Source organism: Geospiza fortis, unplaced genomic scaffold, assembly GCF_000277835.1.
Source record: "Geospiza fortis unplaced genomic scaffold, GeoFor_1.0 scaffold381, whole genome shotgun sequence".
In the NCBI taxonomy this organism is placed as follows: domain Eukaryota; kingdom Metazoa; phylum Chordata; class Aves; order Passeriformes; family Thraupidae; genus Geospiza; species Geospiza fortis.
The window spans coordinates 3,194,489-3,209,797 of NW_005054348.1; the positions used below are offsets into that span (position 1 = coordinate 3,194,489).

The 15,309-nt window shown below is 37.7% G+C and overlaps 1 protein-coding gene across 2 annotated transcripts in view; it reads left to right on the forward strand.

Annotated features, from left to right (window-relative positions):
- Window positions 1-7,664, forward strand: part of SIPA1L2 (signal induced proliferation associated 1 like 2) — a 124,259-nt gene extending 116,595 nt beyond the window's left edge. The window contains exons 21-24 of one of the 2 annotated variants that reach the window (XM_031058754.1): window positions 2,722-2,775; window positions 3,740-3,863; window positions 5,494-5,575; window positions 6,425-7,664. In XM_031058754.1, coding sequence (XP_030914614.1) covers window positions 2,722-2,775; window positions 3,740-3,863; window positions 5,494-5,575; window positions 6,425-6,571 — 407 coding nt within the window. In that variant the 3' untranslated portion in view covers window positions 6,572-7,664. The remainder of the gene's footprint in view (window positions 1-2,721; window positions 2,776-3,739; window positions 3,864-5,493; window positions 5,576-6,424) is intronic. The other variant, XM_031058755.1, reaches the window with a different exon arrangement.
- Window positions 7,665-15,309: the final 7,645 nt, after the last annotated feature.

A 15,309-nucleotide genomic window follows, 5' to 3' on the forward strand; every position in this document is an offset into this window, starting at 1 on the left:
GCTGAAGCCTTGATCCTGTGTAGAACAGCAGGTTTTAAACTGTGGCCTGTGAGGGTAGAAGTAGTTATTACTTTTGTTTTTAATTGAAAGTATGGTGGTAATGCTTTTCTCTTTGTCAGGATTTAATTTTCACTGCATTTGCTTGACAAGAACCTTTGTGCAAAGCTGAGTATTTACTTCAAACTTTTTCTGAAAATCTGTTATTCCTAAGACAGGTCTTCACAGTGTAATGGAGAGCTGTGCATGCATTAAATCCATAAGCTCAAGAAGCTGCAGGGGAAGGGTTTTTGCTTGAGCTGCCTCTGTGGAGGGTCAGCGCCCATAAGCTGCAGCACAGTGGAGCATTATTTTAACACTCTGCACTCCTTCCTTTGCAAGACAGGGTTTTGATGCTGATATTTCTCTGTTTTGCATGCATGCTAACATCAGTTCAGTCAGTAGCAAGGGGAATCTTCCCATTTCTACCATACATGGATAGGCTACTTCCAGTTTCTGTCTCTTATTTCATTGGGAAGTGCAGAGAGACATAACCAGGGAGGAGTTCGCATGATGGAAATACTCTGTTGTGATGTTCCTGTATCCATCCCTGGAGCAAAGAATAAAAAATAGATAGGACTCTATGTGACTGTACAGCAAAAGAGGGAGGGCACTTGGGGTGAAAAAGAGGTTAAAGAACCAAAAAGAAAGAAAGCAAGCTCAACTGAGCAAAGATAAAGATATGGTGGAATAAATTGGAAAGCCAAATTTGAAAAAGGAGAAATCCCAGAAAAGACTAAGGGAAAATTAGAGATTTAATTTTTCAATTCTCTTTTTGCATTATTCTTCCAATAGATCTTCAAGTTAGGGAAGAAGAACTGGCTTTCAACATGTGTTGATGACTTTTTTGATCTTTTCCATGTTTTGGGGACAAAAAAGAGAAGCATTTTTGGATGTCCATAGCTGCTGCTGCAATTATAAAAGACAAATGACACAAATACAAATATTGAATATTGTTATTAGTAGAACTTTGTACTATTTGTTCTACTTCAAAGTGGGTTTATTATGCTTTAAAAAAGCTGATTAGTGTTTGATAAGTCATATTGTGAGCATTAAAAGCCTAAGATAGTCCTTCTGACATCCCTGTTCTTTAACATTGGTAGTTTCAGCTCCTGATTTTTTTCCAGGTGATTTTTATGAATGTCTACTGGTGCCAATCAAAATGCAGTGTTTCTTAATGCAAATTTATCTTTGCAGAAACATCTGTGCTATTATAATTAATGTTATTTTAATACTTTGATTTAAATTCTTCATAGCTAAATGTAATGCTACACATAATGAGAAAGAAGTGGATCATTTAGCATGACAGATAATTATTTTAACCAAAGTAGTGTGTTAAACTGTTAGAAAAAGAAAGGATAACAATATTTAGTTAACATTTGATGATTTCTAGGGCATGCATGTGTAACTCTTTTTGCTTCAATGCATATGTCAGTATATGTTTGTGGGTAGACTTTACCTTAACAATGAGAGAGTGGCTTCATGCACTATACTCATTTTAGCCTTTTCTGCTTTGAGTACATCAAAATTGCCTGGAGTTTTTTCTGGCCTCTGTTAGTGGTCTGGAACAATGAAAATACAGATTCAAACTCTTAGTGGTTACAGCTGTATGACTCTTTTACTGTAAATTTAAACATGAATTTTTGTCTCATCTTTGGTCTCACTAAGTCAGTTGTTTAAACTTTTGATATAAAGACCAATATATTATTTTCAAATAGTTTTCTGTGGGTGGACTCTCTTTGGAGTTTGGCAGGGACATCTCAGTTAAGAGTAAGAGCTCTGAGATTTACATGTATTATCTTCTGTTTAGTATGTACCTTTTGATTCAATTGAATGGGAGGGGCCTCTCTAATTTGGAGGAAGCAGAATCTAGGTCTACAGCATCATACCCAGAAATACACTTAATTTTTCTTTATAAAAACTAGTTGTTGTAATGAAAATGTTTATCGTATGAAGGTGAAATCAATAATTATCTGTGTTCTTCAGACTGTTTGTTTATACTGTCTTGTTTCTGGGCTACATACTGTGTTTGATCTGAGAAACAAAGTTTTATTTATCTGTACAAAGTAAATCTATTTATCTTAGTAGGTTTCAAATCTGCAAATGATGTCATTGATTATGTGTTTAAAATTATGTCCTTACCTTATTGTCAGCACATATAGAATAGTCATGTTCATGTTTGTTGAGATCCATCAGTAGTCAGAAATAAGGCTAAAAGCATGGGAAATGTGCTGCAATCTTTGATATTGGACAAAATCAGACATGCAACTTTTGTTCATTGTATTATAGAATGAATTGGCGATCTATGCTATGCTGAAGGGGTTTTTAAACCAACAAAGAGCATTTTAGTGATTTCCTATTTTTGTTTGGTAGAACTTGTCCTTCCTGTTTGAAGAGATCGGGCCTGTGTTCACTGTTTGTGTCCTTAAGAGTTTGAAGGATTGTCCTGTTATGTAGCCTGCCAAGTTGCCAGGCTGTGTCACAACACTGGGGTGTTGCTATCAGAGACATGGGGCGTGCACCTCGTGCTTACTGTGATGTTGGTGTTGAGTAGAAATGGCCTGGCAAGGCTGGGAGTGAGCACAGCAGGAACTGCACGGGAACATCCCACTGCTGCAAGGGCCACAGCTGCTCCAGTGGAGATGGACTCTGTTGTTTATAGGAACATTCTAAATCTTATTCCAGGTTTTGACTCAGATGAAGAATTTGGGCCGTTCTGTCATCAGACGCCGTTTCTAGGTGATGGTCTGGGATTGATGACTTTTGCCTTTTGTAAACTTTTTTTGATACTTCCTATGTTTGCACGTTTGCATGATAATGCAAGCTTTGGGCCTGGTGGGGTGGTACAGCAAGGGGAGAAAGGGCAAGGCAGGCATGTTGTCGCCAGAATTCATACAAGCCTACAGACATGGATTTTGTTTGGTAGAAATAAGCTAAATCAATCTCCACAGAATATGGATTTTGGTTGTTTTGTTTTTGTTTTGTTTTTTTTTTTTTTCTTAAAGAAGACAAATTAAATCCTAATGAATGCATCATTTACTCCTGTTCTGTGCAATAATGATCTGCATGGCATACTTCTATTATGTGGTGACTGATGTATTTTGGCAACCACACTGTATATCCATAGGTAATTGCATCTGTGCTTGTTAGATTATGTTCTGGTGAAATTCAATGCAGATACTAGAGTGCTTTAGTAAATACCTGTAATAAAAAGTCAATTGATAAAAATAGTGTGTATTTATTGGTTTTCAAGTATGCAGATTACCATCAGCTTCTGCAAATGCTTGAGACAGTAAAGCAGTATGAAAAGAAAAGTGAAGATTTCTGGGGAATCTGAGGGCTCTAAGTCCATGGAAAAAAATGCAAACCTTTTTGCTGAATTATTACTGTCATTGGTTGTGGACCTGAATTCTGTAATGGTTTTCTGCATATTTCATCAAGACCAATTTACTATTCATATCAGCATTAAGTGGTCCAGACAAAACTGTCATACTGCTGATAGACATAAAAAAATTGCTTTGGGGTTGCCTTTGGATGCAGGTGTGGGGAAGCCAACTAGTTGGTGCGCACATCTGCTGGTTATCTTCAAAGCTGAGATGTAGAAGCCTACATCCATTTTTGCTAACTGAACCAGGATAATGGCTGTAATACAGACTTTTGTTTTGTCCAATTTTAGAAGTATCCTTATGTTACTTTTTTTCAGATCAGAGAGTAGCATCTTTTTGCACCTTGAATGATATGCAGCAAGCTCAGGGCTTGGAAGGAGCTCAGGAGTTACCTTTGGATGAGAGTCCTCCAGATGGAAAAGATTTTCTTGAGGATGCGGGGTATGTCAGAATTGAAGCATATTTCTTTCAAAATGAATGATTTTTTTCATTTTTATTATTTTAAGGAAAGATTTTCTCTTAATGTTGCATGTTAAATTGCCTGTATGCATGTTTCATGGCTGTTTGATGCCAGACTTGTTGCCTTGATTTATAAGTTCTTTGATTTTGAAAAATTTTGTTTCTTCAAATCAACTTCTCTCTCACTGCAATAGGTCTGGAATGCAGATCAAGGTTAGATGCAGAGTTCCAGATAATCAAATTTCTTACTGCATTCCTCCTTTACAATAATAATTTTTGTTACATTTATTTCTGTTTTCATTTTAATAGAACTCATAACAGGAGCTCAACTCTGTAGGATACAATAACCTGATTGGCAGCAAACATCTCAAACCTTGGAACAGGGTCTATCCTATCTTTGCAACTATTTGCTATTTGCAAACCTGTAATTTTTCTTTTATACAGAGGTAAATTAATCAAGAGAATCTGTAACAGAGGATTGCAGATTTTATGCCAAACTACCCAATTCTTCAAATTCTTCCCTGTGCTGTGAGAGAAATGATTCCTTTTTTTTCCCCTGATTCTCTAGCTATCCTGCTCTAAGGAGTATGCTTGTAAATTTAGAGATCATTCTTGTTATAGATTCAGCAGTATAATCTGTCCACCACTACACTTTAAAAGAAAAACACATCTTTGATTAGTTGTGCTCTTCAATTGTAGGAATGGAAGAATGGCAAATAGAGGAGAAAGTCTTCTTGCTTGTTAGACTATCACATTTTAATTTGAACCAATTTTACACAAATTAGCCTGCTTACACGGTAAAGCATATTTATTGTAATGACTTTTAAGTCCATATCTTTCCCGAGGCTAATGATCAGTAAGGACTGCAGAAGACTGTTAAAGATGTTCCCCTTTTAGCCATGGCAAACCTGTCAGATTTGTGCAATTGCATGAAGCGCTGATTCAGCTTTGAATGTAAAGCCTCTCTCTTCACCTGCTCTCTTCAGACACAATTACTCACATGATGGCTAATTGCATCTATAGTGTACATGGAACTGTCTCCCACAGTGCTCATTGTCATTCAGAAAACAGAAGCTATCTCAGTATTTTCCCTCAGTCATGCATTTGATTAACCTGTGGCAATATTTTATGTGTTTTGACCTTTAAACAAAATATTTGTGTCCATTAAGCCATAGGTTTATCCTTTACTGAAAATGACACTACTGCACGGCAGACAAAAGAACCTTTTACAGCTCTTTTGGTTTGCAGTAATTGCTGCTGCATCTTGCTTGAGATTAGTGCTTATCAGAAAGCAGCTTGTTAACCAATGTGCCTGCACACCATGGACCAGTGAGTGTGACATGCACTGTGAGGGTATGTGCAAGTCATTCCTAAAACATTGCTTCTTAAAATCATTGTGACTTCTGCCTGATTTGCATGAGAAGCAGTGCTGTATTTCAGATATTGCAGGACTGGATTTATGTTCTAGTAATAGTCTTTTACTGGTGCTGGTTTTGTCTCTCTTTTCCCATTATTGGTTTCCTTTGCTATTACTAAAAGTGTAACTCTGCTAAAGCTGGGAAGAAGATGTTTTTTCACTAACTCAGAGTGAAGGTAGTGGTTTACTTTACAGGGAACATGCTCCAAGTACTCTGACTGGAAAAGTAAACCAGCTGGAAGTCATCCTCAGGCAGCTACAAACTGACCTGAGAAAGGTAAGAGACCACAAGCACCATAACTGTTCCCCAGTTTTAGTAGTTTCATTTTTACACAGAGATCACCAAGTGCTTGAGAGAAGTACATCAGCTAAACTAGACAGGAGGACTCAGTGATTGCTCAGAGCACTGAGGAGCAGAAGGTCCTGTGGGAATGGTTAGGTGAGGAAATTGGCCCAAGGCTAAGTAGTTTATGGGTCTTTACTCCAAAACAACAGTCCTACAAATACTCATACCCCAGAAAAAAGGAAACACTTCATCTTTATTTATGGTACTTTGGATTTAACATGGGACAGGGATATGGATAGGTCACCATTGCTAAGTAGTTAGCACCCCAGTTTTGTCATCCTTGTTGCCTTGTGCTGCCTTGCTCATGTAGCAACGACTTGATTTGTGCCTCATTTGCTGTCAAAATTCTGAGCTGGAGATATTGCCAGGATAATAGAAATGAAGCTGCTCTTGGTAGGAAAATAATCATGTAAGGAAAAATTTTGAAATTCGATATTGTTCTTCCTTATTTGAAATCAATTACTTACAACTTGGGCTCTCACATATGATTTATTATAGCTAAAAGCTTCTTATGCTTTTAATGCTTAATTTTATTTTTCTTTTGTTAAATTGTGTAAATGCCTTTAATTTTACTATTAAACTAACATGTAGTTTTCTTTTTAGCTTGCAGTATTTTCTTGGAGTGAATTAGGTAGTTGGAGCATATTTGGGGAATTAACAGTTGTCAGAATGAATTAGGGAGCTCAACAAAATATAGTTGTTATGACTTGCATAGAAATATTAACAACAAAAATAAATCACAACTACTCACTTTGCTCAACTTGTATCTTTGTCAACCAGGAAAAACAGGACAAGGCAGTTCTCCAAGCAGAGGTGCAGCACCTGAGACAAGATAACATGAGACTTCAGGAAGAGTCTCAAACAGCAGCTGCTCAACTGAGGAAATTTACAGAATGGTTTTTTAATACAATAGACAAAAAATCCTAATGGCTGGGGCCCTGCAAAATACTTATTTGAACAACCTAACAGCTGTATCTTTGAATTAGCGGGGTAATAATTTCACTGTGTTCACAATCCATTTTAGGTGTTTCTGCTACATTTTCTGTCCAGCTTTATTCATCTGAAAAGGAGAGAGAACTGTGGCAACCTGTCTTTAAATTCATATGAAGAAAGCAGAGAATAGCAGATACTTGTTTGTGTGCAGATGAATGTAAAAAATCCTTAGTGTCATTTTAGACATTTTTAGAAGTTGCTCTGGCTGGGGCTTGCCTGAAGAGGAATATTTGGGGTTTTAGTTCCTGCATTTCAGGTGTGCTGGTGAAGATGTTAAAGCAATTTAAATTAGCTTGGGCTTCAGCATTGTAAGATAAAAAGAATAACCAGACATATACTTTAATGTTTAAAAGGTGCTCTATTTTTTTGTATGTACAGTAGTTTTATTTCCACAGTCCACATTGTCATAGCAATAAGAATGGAGGTATAGTGAATAGTCACAGAGCTGTGTTTATAAAATGTTAGCACTGACGTGTTTAACACTAGTTTGGATGCAGATACATTAGAGATTATTTATTTGCAGGAACAAATGGTGCCTGAATATAAACAGTGTTCTGATTTTCTAAAAATACACATGCCTTGTAAATGGCTCACTGGGGTTAGCCCACTCCCAACTTCAGTTACTTTTGTATAGTTCATGTTCAGCTAAACAGCTACACTGCTTAACTATGGAAATCATGTATGCTGTGAGCCAGCCAATCAGTTGTACAATGCCAAATTTGTTTATCTTTGTACAGAAGCTTTGATCAAGTGTCTTGTATTTAACACCTTTATTTAAGCTTATTTAACCTTAAATTGTTGTTTTTATAAAGTTTGTTTTATCTGCACTATGGTGAGGTCAGTTGGTTGCAAGTTGTAATATTTTGAGCTTGCCAAGACTGTACGGAGGAGTTCTAGAAAATTCTAACAATTGGATGCTGCTAGTACACAATTGATTTGTTTGTATGCTTTAACATTTTTAACTGTTTAATTTGAAATGAACATACATCCTGCTTTTTTAATAAATGTTAAAAATCTAAACCTGAAATACTTGATCTTGTATTATCTGAAGTCATTGTTACCAGTAATAACTCAGGTTTCTGTTCAGCACGGTCCCTGAGCTCTCCATCCAGGGGCAGTTCAACCCCTCATAGCTGTCAGGATCCCTTGTTGTTGGGGAGGGGTTGCCACCATTATCACCATTATCAGTTCATTTCTTTGGTGTATCCTGTCCTGGAACCCAGGACTTGGCTTCCCCAGTCTGAACAAAAGCTGTTTGGGCTGGTCATAGGCATTGATTAGTGGCCTAGGAGAAAAAAATCCCGCTTTACTGACAAACACATCCTGGAGAAAATGTTCAAAAGAGGTTTAGTGTCTTCATATTTCCTTATATGTTAGTTGTAGCAGGAAATAACTTGCCCTCTTCTTGTGCCAGCAACTGGGGATTTGATTGCAGTGTTAGCATATGTGTACATATGTAACAGTATGTGTACAGTATTGAGCCTAAAGTCTGCATGAAAAAAAGGACACCTTTGCAAAATGAAATGAAGCTAATGAGCACATTTGAGTTACCCTGACGAAAAAAAAGTCCAAGACCATAGTTTTATCCCAGTTTCCTCCTGGCTGCTGAATGTGTTCAGGCAAACCTATGGAAAAATATTGAGCAATTAAAAAATATATTCAACTCATGCAACTAAAATTCCATGTCTATTGTTAGTGCGCATTGGCTGAGAAATAATTTATAAATGGAAGAAATGTCTGTCACTGCTGTAACAATTGTTCTGAGAGACTTTTCTTAGGAAAGGTTGTATATGGGCAAACAATCAAGCCATTGGTTACACTGAAATTTAAAAGACCATTTTGTACTGTATTTTTCATGAAAAACTCTGACTTTTACATACCAAGCAATATCCACTAAGCTGTATTAGCAGGGTAATTAGACATGGCAGTCATGTGTTACAGTAGCTTCTGATTTAAGCACCTTACAGAAGTCATTAGCAAACCCATCTGGCTGGAGACCTTGCCAAATACCAGTGCTGAACAACGTGGGCAATTTGTCTGTGAACACGTTTCTGTGAGGATTGGTCTGTTCCCTTCAAAAAGCTGTGCTAACAGAAATGAACTTCAGGGTAAGTTGGCTCTGAAAAACACAGGTTTGGGTGAGAGTTTATAGTCCAATATTCATTTTAGTTCTTTATCTCAGTTATTGAAAACCAGCAGTTACAACTACACACACAAAAAGGACTTTCAGTAGTTATTTTTTCCATTTTTCCCATTCAAATGAAAACGTTTATTTCCAAAAGTGACAGAAAGCTTTGTCTACAGAGCTCCTATTTCTTTTGCTGACAAAAGCAGTTGTGTTGGGGCACATGGTTCTTCTTTAATTAACGTTCACCATGGGAAAAAGTTTTTAGTCTGGCTGTTAGTGTTTTGATGATATGGGAATACAATATTTATCAGAGGCCATAATACGGTTTTGGCATAGGTAAAGGACGTTTAATTGGACATTTTAATTGACTGGGGTTTTTAAGAATAATCCTCTTGGAAGCATTGTACTCACAAAAAATGCCTGGTTTAGATACATGAAGCCAAAGACTACGTTTACATGAGGAACAAGTGTGGAGCACTAGGAAAATTCAGGGTGTGGCTAACCCAGATTTTGGAGATCTTTCAGGCTCTTCCTTGTCCAGTTCCATGACTGGATGCCTTTTAGTGGCTGAAATCATGTTGGGTTGGCTCTGTCTGAAGGCTCTGTGCTCTTAAGACCATTCCGTATGATCTGAAGCCAAGTAGTGGAGGTGATTGGGAAATTGACTTCAAAGATGTGTTTGTGATCTGAATTAAAACAGTAATGTGGAAATATTTAAAATATCAACAAAGCCCTCCCAACACAGCAAGCCATGCTATGCAGTACTGAGGGGCCAAAATCAAATACAAGTTGACGCAGATGTTTACTTCTGTAAGAGGGAAAAACACCAATCATGGCAAAATTACAAAATGTTCTGTTTCTGCCCTAGAAGTGACATATCAATATTTATATGCATATCTTAATTGAAAGGATCCTTATTGAGACATTTATCACAATGTGGACTGTATTTTATTATGTACAGTTTTTTTCTGAGGCCACTATTATAAACATAAGGGATAATTTCAAGTAATTTTTTTTTGTTCCTGAGAGGGTAGTGTATTTGGTTTAAGCGTGTGAAAGCTTTATACAGAAGCTATTTAAGTCCTCTGTGTGTTAGTCGATGTAAATTCTCAAAATAGTTCATCTTTTTTTGTGCCTAAAATCCAGTAATGTGGGACAATGTTTAGAATATTTGTAATGCAAACTAGCTAACTGTAGAACAGATGTTTAGGAAAAAAATTTTTCGTATGGAAAAAAAGAGAATTGCTATGTGCATTATGTCGTTGCAGCACTTCTTGAGCTCTGTGCTGACTGGTTCTAATATAGAAGAAAGTCAGTGAAATTCAGGAATTTGTGTTGTATAATTTGAAGCCATCAGAGCCATTAATTATTGCCAAAACAAGTTATTCTTCATCCCATCGTCCTTCTTCTACAGCAAAGACTATAATATCTTTCAACTCAAAAGCAAATACAAATCTTGATCTCAGCTCTTTTCTCAGTGCACACAGCTATTTTTCCTTTGATTCCTTGCACTTCCTTTATTTCTGTCTTTCACCATACTGCCTTTATTCTCTCTCATGGAGAATCCAATGGTAGAAGGAAAAGTTCTGTATTAGGTGCCTGGTCTGGCCAGCCATAGAGTGGCAGGGCGGAAGTATTTTACTGGGTTAGCTCCACAGTGTCCACAGAACAGAAAGCAAGGCTGGTACAAAAATGTTGTAGGGAATGAAATGAAGAGACCAAATTGCTCATAGCCTTCTAATTCAGAAATCACAGGAAGGCATCAGATCTATTAGTGTTGAAATCCCATTTATTTTATTGACTTCTCAAGGGAAATTGTATTATGTCCTTTGTTTCATATTTTTCTGTCCTCCTCTTCCCATGACTATTTAAAAACTTCTTTCTATACATCACAGAATTACTCTAGTAGAGGTCATTGTTAAGGAAACATCCTAGTCTACCCATTCATGAGATTCCGTGGCAGTCACACTCCCAAGAGACTTTCACTGCTGGCACCAAAGCCCCTTCCCAAGGGTGGCTCCAAGAAGCTGACAGGTGCCCTGCTTGGCTCCCACACATGCCCCTCACACAGTCAGACCAGATTTCCTCACCAGTTCGACCCCAGCTTTCCCAGAACAGAATCCCAGATGTCTTGTTCCATTAAGCCATTTATTCACAGTGCACTATCATAGACACAGCTTGAGCTGCTGCCAAAAAACAGCAGATGAGCATTTTCTGAACAAAGTCATTAAAAATTTTTAAAAAATTAAAAGTTACTGAATATGCTGGTGATACTGATTCAGGTTCCCATGTGTGTAGACATCGGCTGCAGGTGTTTAAAATCATTCTGAGGAGTGATCATGGGAAAGTAAGGAGACAAAACCATGCCATGTGAAAAAGTGGGATATGTTAAGTGCAGCAGTAGTAATCATGGGCAATATATTGACTGATGACCCTATGTCCAAAGACTAGAACTTTAAAATAATAGGAAATTTTCACAACCTGTTTTATATTTTCTAAATCCACTATTTGGAACCCAGAAAACAATTGTGAGCTTACCTTGAGAAAAGCCATGTATTAGCCCTGACCAGAAACCTGGGAGAAGGTCTGCAAAACTCGGATAGTTATGACTGAATTTAAGCTGTCAGTGCTGTGTTTCTGCCTCTGCATAGACATTCTATTCAAGATGATGGATATTCCTTGCCCAAATCCAAGACACAGTGTGTCTTTCCAACGAGCAGTGGAAAGATGGCCCACTGTGTGTAAGACTAGAGCTCCAGGAAGTATATTCTAGCAGTAGTGCAACTTTTAGCTGTTTGTGCTGAAGGACAGATAGCAGACTGTCTGTCTGCTGCCACACAGCTTCTGGATTCATGGTCTTCCTTTTGTTTGATAAAAACTGAGTTTCTCAGTAAGGGGGTTCAGCAAAAACAAGCACAAAACAAAAAGCTCTTTCAGACTGTCTTCATTTTTTAGGAAATACATAGGGTTTTGTAAAGGTACAAACATCCTTTGATGTTCCTTTCTGTGTCTTTTCCTGTCAGAAGGTTTAGCAAGGAACTCAGGGTGGCTCAATTCTTTAACAATTCAAAGCCTTTTTGAAATACTGAAATACTTGTGTATGGGTAGGAGATCTTCCACACAAGCTCTAATTAATATACAAATATGTTCAGCATGCTTTCAGACTGTATTCAGACCAGAAGCAACTTTGCTTCCAGCGGGGGAAATGCTATTCCATCAGTTGCAGTCTATGCAGTTTGGACAATGAGGAATTGGACAATTGAGTTACCTGCCACTCAAAAGGAGAAAGCAAACAATGGGCTCATTCCTACATATTTTTATGTCACATAGCAAACAGAAGCTGTATATCATGTAGCCAGAAAAGGTCCAAATGGCACCATTAAATCGAGCTGTGCTTTGTAAACTGGGAGGCTGATTTCCTTTAAAAATATCAGAAAATGTATTCAGTTCCTCTGGTGTAAATCAGACTTAATAAAATAGAAACTACTGAAGAAAGTGAAATTGGGAAAAGAATCAGTCTCTTTGTGTGGAATGGTGAATTACATCCAGACCATATTTTAAAATGAGGTCAAGTGATTAGACCAAAAACAGGATATGAAAATAAAATTGAAGTCGTTCTTTATTAACCGTGACCTCAGTAGTCCACAGTGGTTTGGCTTATTGATTTCTAATGTTAATGTGGTTTGAACTTCTTACTAAGCTCTGAAGAATGTTCTTTCAACAGAACCATATCTATTAAATGAGTCATTTGCTCTTTAAAACTAGATAGCTTTACAGCACAGCATGCCATAAGCCTCCTAACGTCTCGCCAATTGTCCAGCAGGATTGTTGATATATACAGAGAAACTTTAAAGGGATGCTGACAGGAGAATTTCATCATCTGTAAATAGCCTTATTAGGGCTCAGGCATAAAATCCCCTTGGGTTTTTTAAGTGTGAATTCTTGCTATGACTGTGTGTCAGTACCTTCTTTTCCAGTCTGTCCTGGTTTGTTATTGCAGAACATCATAGTGTTGCTCAGCTGCTGATTATTTTTTAGTTGGTTTGGTTTGTTTTATTTTTTTTTAATAAATTAAACATGAACTAGAAGAGGGTCTGAAAGAAACCTAAGGATAGTGAAATCAATCTGCAGACTAACACAGAGGAGCATCCTTTTTAAATGTTTTTATAATGTCACAGAGATGCTTTCATAATCCTCTTAGAGAGAAGAGAAAAATGACTAGGCTTGCATATGTAACAGCCAGTCTATCATTCCTGAATGCACCACAGTTTCTCTGTCACACCATGTGTACAGCAAACTCCATTGCAGTGAATGGGTACAATATGATGATAATGATTTGTCCACATTTTACAAGAAACACTACAAATTCCTTCCATAAAAATCACTATTTTTCATCTCTAGGGAGGTTCTCAGAAACACCCAAGCTGCACTTCTTACAGTGATATGGAGATACTCAGTTTCTGTTGATGACATGAATCCATTAGTTGTTGTTGTGAATGAGAGTGAGCATTCTAAGCTCATTCTAAGCTGTGCTGACACTAAATGCAGATGCAGATCAGAGTTGCAGATACACCTGCACCTTCCCCTTGAAGGGAATATGCCAGAAATACAAAAGGCTGTCTAGTGTCTAATACTTGATTTGATCAGAATACAGATGAGAGCAAGGTAATTGCTGGCAGAGATGCTCTGGTCTTCTGATGGAGACAGATTGTTTTTACCCAATGTTCGCAATCAAATCCTTCCTCCCCACTCATGAGGGCTGTTTTTTTCCTCCTGCTCCTGTTGTGGAGCTTTGAGCAGCTTCCTCAATTGCATGGTCCCATCTGGCACCTGAGGAAAGTGCCATTTTCCCTAGCATCTTTCAGATTATTTTATGAGTCCTTTTGTTACAGACAACTCTCCCATTCCTGTTATGAGTGCCCAGCTGGCTTGCAGGCTCCCTGCTCTCTTTTGCTTCCCTTCCTCCACTGGCTTCATCTGGCCCACGTGCTGCAGCTGCTTGCTTGCATGCTGCAGTAAAGCAGGAATCCCCTGTGCTGTCCTCCTTTCACTGCCCACTCTTGACACTGGGTGCCACATCCAGGCCATGCTTTTGCCAAGAAGGATTGGACCAGATGATCCTTGAGGTCACTTCCAACTTGGATTCTGTGAAATATAGGAGATTATGTCCTTCCCACTTACCTAAGTGTTTCTGAAACGTTTTCTTGTGGTCATTTAATGGTAACTCTGGGCAATCTGGTGTTACAGTACTGAGCACAAGCTGTGGATCACAGCTGGAAATGCAGGAAATCAAGTGGGTTTGAAAAAATGTATACAGCTTTGTCTCATTAAAGTCATCTAAAGGGAAAAGTAGCACAAGAAACTTAACATACTTTGAGGAAAGGCTTATTTCTTGGCCACATGATCTTCACTGGCTAACTGTGATTTTTTCATTCCTTTTTTTTTTAATATATGTTTTTAGTTTTAAACAAACTTTCGCAGAAGCCATGAGATGATTCAAACTTTTTTGTAGAACTTTTTCTAGTGGCAGACAAATAAATTCAGGGTTCTTAGGTTATTTTGGAGGCAACCATAGGAGCTATATCTATATTTAAAGTGCATGAAGTATCTTTTCTAATGTCCAAAGCAGTGGCCTGTACAGCTGAATAGCTATCCCTTTGAAAATATATTTAACTCCCAATATGTATTAAGTGTTCTACTGTCTAAAAATGCCCTTCTCTATGAACCTTTTATAACTGGGGCTTTATGTTCCAACTCTGAGCAGGAAGTATGGAGAATTCTGTTTTTTAATGAGGCTGCTTTTTGTTCTCTTAAAATAATCTGATGACCTTAAACTTGCTAAGACAACATTTTCAGAAAAGTAAATGTTCTCTTTCATCTCCAAGTGCATTTACATCGTTTGGTCTGTATGGATTCAGAAGGTTGAAAGTCCATTTTTCATACAGGCAGAGATATTTTTTTCCTCCTCTGTGAGGAACCACATTTCCTTTTGAAGCTGTTGCACTTACTGTCAATTAACATGACTTAAAATTTGTGACAGAAATTTTGGCTGGAAGGAATGTCTGGAGGTCATCAGGTCCAACCTCCTGAAGCAGAATTGCCATTTTATCACGTTAGGTATGGCTTTGTCTAGCTAAGTCTCACAAACCTCCAAGGACAGAGGTTCCACAACCTCCCTGAGTACCCTGTATTATCCCCCACAAAAGCTGGAAGTTTTTTTCTGACATCTATCCCAGCCACAATCTGTGGATGTTCCCCCTTGCTGGCAATACCAGAATTTTGGCTTGTTCCATTTGTGTAAATACCTCAAAATTAGTTGTAGACTATTATTAAATCATCCCTTAGTCTCTTTATCAGATTAAACAAGATTAAACAATTCAATTCTCTCAATTGCCACTTTTCCCTTAAGGCTGGCTCCTGACCATTTTAGCAGGTCTCTGCTGCTCTCTCTCCAGTTTTTATCATCCATCTCATGCTGGGAGACCAAAAAAGAACACAATATTCCAGTTGAAGCTTTACCAGACAGTTATTTAACCCAATTTCC